General features: G+C 37.5%; 1 protein-coding gene across 1 annotated transcript; it reads left to right on the forward strand.

Annotated features, from left to right (window-relative positions):
- Positions 1–2,456: 2,456 nt before the first annotated feature.
- LOC145415060 (uncharacterized) lies at positions 2,457–4,239 on the forward strand. The gene is made up of 2 exons (XM_080284474.1): positions 2,457–2,528; positions 3,253–4,239. The coding sequence occupies exons 1-2, from the start codon at positions 2,457–2,459 to the stop codon at positions 4,237–4,239; spliced, it is 1,059 nt and encodes a 352-aa protein (XP_080140600.1).
- The last annotated feature ends 1,012 nt before the right edge of the window (positions 4,240–5,251 follow it).

The following is a 5,251-nucleotide window of genomic DNA, read 5'->3' on the forward strand; positions in this document are numbered from 1 at the left end:
AAACTGTACATCAATGTCATTCACTTGTGTCAAAAGAACAATCAAGTTTATGGTAAAACTGTACATCAGTGACAGTCAGATGTGTCAAAAATTACAATCAAGTTTATGGTAAAACTGTACATCAGTGACAGTCAGATGTGTCAAAAATTACAATCAAGTTTATGGTAAAACTGTACATCAGTGACAGTCAGATGTGTCAAAAATTACAATCAAGTTTATGGTAAAACTGTACATCAATGACAGTCAGATGTGTCAAAAGAACAATCAAGTTTATGGTAAAACTGTACATCATTGACATTCACTTGTGTCAAAAGAACAAGGATGTTTATGGTAAAATTGTTGATCAATAACATTCACTTGTGTCAAAAGAATAAGGAAGTTATTGTGACGCTGTACAAGTATATAATATACAGTAGGTACAGCCAATCCAGTTTTGTGTGAGTAAAGGATGGCTGAACCAGTTTGTCAAACAGAATAGGTATAAACGATCAGTAAAGCATCTGCTGCCTGTCACTACACTTTCTCTTGTGAAGAAACTGAGAGGAAAGTGGCAACCAAAAAGCCAAGGTGTTCAATTTGGATAAGACTGAGTTATTTTGGAAGTGCCTGCTTGCCTCTATACTGTACAGCTAATCCAAGAGTTTTGTGTGAGTAAAGGATGGCTGAACCAGTTTGTCAAGCAGAATGTGCTTCACTACGATCAGTTGCATGGTAAAGCACCTGCTGCCTGCCACTACTATTCCTCTTGTGATGACATTGATAGGAAGATGGCTACAAAAAAGCCAAGGTTTTCAATATGGATAAATTTGGGCTATTTTGGAAGTGCCTGCTTTCCACTATACTTTTCTTCCACAGGAAGAAAGGCAGGCCAGTCATTGTCGTTTGTCAAGGTGACTGACACAATTTGCTGCTTTATGCCATTACGATGCTATGTTATGTTTTATCAGCGAATAAAAAGGCAAATACGTCTTTGAGAAGCAAGCAAGTTTGGACAACACCCTTTATTTTGAGTGGGGGGAGGGGGAAGTGAGGGTCAGACTTGAAATATAATTACCACATTAGCTTCCATAAACCAAACAGAACAGTAATGGGTTTAATGGACTTAGATACAACGGTTGGAGATACACGCGACCTAAGGTTTATAAATATGCCTTGTGTAATATTCTTTTGTATAACTTGCTAATTCCCTCCTTCGATAACTCCGAAGCACACGACGTTTACCTGTTCCCGCGCAGTAGCGACGGAAGAATGGATATCACCGAGAGAGAATGTTATTTTATAAAAATTCTTTTTGAAATAAATAAAAACAATTGAAGTGTCTTAACCTCTGTGTTATATTAACGGATAGTTAAACTAATTTCCAAAGTATAATTTACTGTAATAAAGTGGTTTATAAGTTAATAAAGCCACTTAAGTACAGACATCCCGACAGTCATTATTGAATTATTTTTTGTGTCCAAACCGCACATTACTCGGAAACGAAATGCCCATAGTTGCTTAACGAGCTAATGATTGTTTGGGCCGGTTGCTAAACGATTTTATTAACTATTGCACATAAAAAACATGAAAAATCACTAGCCGAACTTCCATTTCACCGAAATCGCTGACCGAGATTGGATGGGGAGGCGAAGTTTACAATAGCAAAGGCTTTGCAGTGTGCCAGATACGAGACATGATTTGCATATGTATTCTGCAGCTTTTTAGTCTCTTTCTGTAATTATAATTGGACTGGATACCACGATTCTGCCTAGAAAACTCAAATTGTTGATACTACTGAGTAGGTGATTGCATACCTTTGTATGATTTTGCTAAATTTGAATATAATTCAGGCAGTGTTTTTATTACTTGCGGCTATAAAGATCTGTCATCACTGCTGCAAGAAATTTATAGTATATGTGTAGTACCACACTTTCAAAATGCCTGTATATATATATATATATATATATATATATATATATATATATATATATATATATATATATATATGTGTGTGTGTGTGTGTGTGTGTGTGTGTGTGTGTGCAGTGGCAGATTGTGATTCTACATCGCAGAAACCAGATGAACGTGTTCGTAGATGGTGTAAATTTCCAAAAAGGACGGATGGGATGCGAAAAAGTCTCTGGGAAACAAGATGTAAAAGAAGCCCTGAGTGGAAAGCATCAAAGTACCATGCAATATGTTCCAGACATTTTATTGATTGGTGCCGAGGACCATCACCATCTCATCCAGACCCAGAATTATTTACCTACAATAACTGGGGCAAGAATCAATACGTTAGGAGGAGTATTTATAAAAGGCAGCGAATAGAAAATACACAAGCAGATTCCAGTACCTGCCAAGCAGTCTCAGAGAAGACTGAAACCATCACAAATTCCTCTCATAAAACCTCATCAGTGCAACTCCAAGTTGAGGAGCAGGATCTTCCCTCAATAGGCACCCCTTTGACTTACCACACCAATGACCAAGATATACAAGCCTCTGTGGAGGTTTCCAGTTGCAGTGCAGATACGGATTCACCTGCAGTTTCAAGTAAGTGCAGGGAAGGATCATATAAATAAGCACAGACTACATGTAAAGTAGCCGTATACAACAACAGTACCAATGTTAGCCGGTTGTTTGTAGCCCACCATCAGTATTTTTATAGGCATTATAGGTTCTTGTTATCATATAATCATACTTACTTGTTACTGACTCAATATCATTACAGTAAGGTTGAAAGTTTCATATGAGGGAGATCCAGCCCACGTTGAATCCTCCCTTGTCTTAAAGTTTACCAGGTTAGGTTACGTTAGGTGGGGATCTTTTCAGAGTTTTCATTAAAAGTTTGTCTACTTCAATAAATTTTTAGAACAAATTTAGATATTGTAGTAATCTAATTAGTTGCGAGTTTTTAATTTACTAGTTGCATAATATGACATTTATTGATACATACCAGTTAAATACTTCTTTGTGCACTTAGAAATATACACTAACAAAATCTTGCATTTGTTTATTACAGTTGGAGGTGGGACATTAACCTTTCCTATGCCACATGAAGACCATACCTATGTGACCTCAAGTAATGCTACCACCCAGGCTGAACCTGTTGATGCCGCAGTTCAAACTGAGGTGAGTGACTTAAATATGTGGAAACTTCTTGCGCTCACCACCAATTCATCTACACTGTTCCAAGTACCCACACTTCTATATGGGAAACTGAATTTCTTTATGTTTCATTTTTATAGCTACTGTACCAAATCCTCACCTTTTTCAGAAGGTGTCTACATCTGCAACCGAGGAAGCAGACCGGAGGAGGTCGGCTACTAGAGACATGATTCTAGAAGGTAGTGATAGCGTGAAAATGTACACAGGTTTAAATTCTAAGGAGGTTTTGTTAAAGATATATAAAATAATAACAAAGAAGGTAAAGAGAATCAATTATTCGAGAGGCCCTCAAAAAGCCAAACAGCACAAAGCAAACCCACATCCCGGTGGTCGTGCTAAAGTAACTGACTGGTTTGATGAGTACCTCCTCACTCTAGTTCATATAAGAGAAGGACTGTCAATGAACATCTTGGCCAGCTGGTTTGGTGTGTCCTTGAGTAGTGTTAGCAGCATTATACCAACATGGGTAAATTATTTGTTCAGAATACTTCAGAAATTCATAGTATGGCCTTCTACTGAACAGATTAAGAGATCATTACCTAAAAGTTACCCAGCTAAATATGCGGACACACGAGTAATCCTGGACTGTACAAAATTTTTCCTTAAAAAACCTAAGAATTGTTCAAGCCAAGCTGCCACATATTCACAATACAAACACCACAATGCTGTGAAAGTCCTGATAGGAATAAGCCCAAGAGGACTGATAACATTTGTTTCTCATCCATACGGGGGAAACTCATCTGATAGGTGCATCATGGAAAAAGAAATTTTGGATAAAATTGAACCAGGCGATGCAGTAATGGTGGACAGGGGCTTTACCATAAGTGGCTTGTTGCTACAGCGTGCTGCAAAGCTGTACATGCCACCATTCACAAGAAAACAAGAGGGTGGTAAAGGAAAGTTCTTAAATCAGAATGAAATCGTTAAAACTAGAGAAATTGCATCACTGCGAATCCACGTAGAGCGGGCGATTGAAAGAATGAAAAACTTTAAAATTCTAACAAACACAATGGACTTAAATGTATCACCTCGCCTGTATCAAATAATGGTGATAGTGGCAGTTTTTTTTAACCTTAATCCCCCTCTTTTGGAATGATAGTTTTTAGTTGCAGCTCACTAGAATGCCTAAGTTGACTAAATGTATAAAGTAGCTGGAGATATGGCACAACAGCCTCAATGTGCCAGCCTCGGAACTCCTCCTTTACCCATTTCAGATAAGTTTTACTACATATTGCTCATTGTGATTCAGTAATTATTCTTATTAATCAATTTTAGGAAAAGGAATAATGGCTTCAGATGGAAAAAAGGGGTGACAATTCTGCGGTCATGGCACCAATCTGTCATTATGTATGACCTTCCTGTATCCAAATTTTATGAATGCACCAGCTTATACAGTACTGTAGGTGTGGTGCAGGGTGTCAAACCAGGAATATTTTCTTGGCCAAAGGATTATAATTTAGTAGTGTTCATTGATATGGAAGGTAGCTAATGAGAAACGGAATCTAAAGGTGAATTTAGGGAAGAGTAAAGTTATGGTCTTCGAGAGAAGTGAAGTCAGTGAATGTACAGTAAGGCTGGATGAGAACGAAATGGAAAATGTGAATACGTTTAAGTACTTGGGTAGTGTGATGAGTAAGGATGGAAGTTTAGAGGGTGAAGTGCTTGAAAGGGTGCAACAGGGAAGAAATGTTGCTGGTTCCTTGAAAGCAGTGATAAGGAACGGAAGTGAGCATGGCAGTGAAAAAGCTACTACATGACAGGGATAAAGGCTTCTGGCAATAGATAGATAGACAGATAGATAAATTACTGTACATCACTTCTGAAGCCTTTAAACAAATTTAAACTAGGTGGGCAGTTCAGGTACTTATTAAAATTGTCCAATGTATGCATGAATAGATCAACATTATGAAACTAGAGACCCTTATCCGAGGAAGATTGTTGTACTGAGGAAGTTTTCTTCTCTATTTAGAGTTAAGTTTGAAGTTTTCCTGTTTTTTGATTAGACACTTTTATGTTTGAAGCATTATGTGAATGCTGTTTTAAGACTCCTTACTCTATAAATTCATCTTTGATATTATTGCAACTGCCCAATAACAAACAACAACAAT

Source organism: Coenobita brevimanus, chromosome 101 (assembly GCF_032717465.1).
Source record: "Coenobita brevimanus isolate Jiangsu-jjx chromosome 101, ASM3271746v2, whole genome shotgun sequence".
NCBI classification, from domain to species: domain Eukaryota; kingdom Metazoa; phylum Arthropoda; class Malacostraca; order Decapoda; family Coenobitidae; genus Coenobita; species Coenobita brevimanus.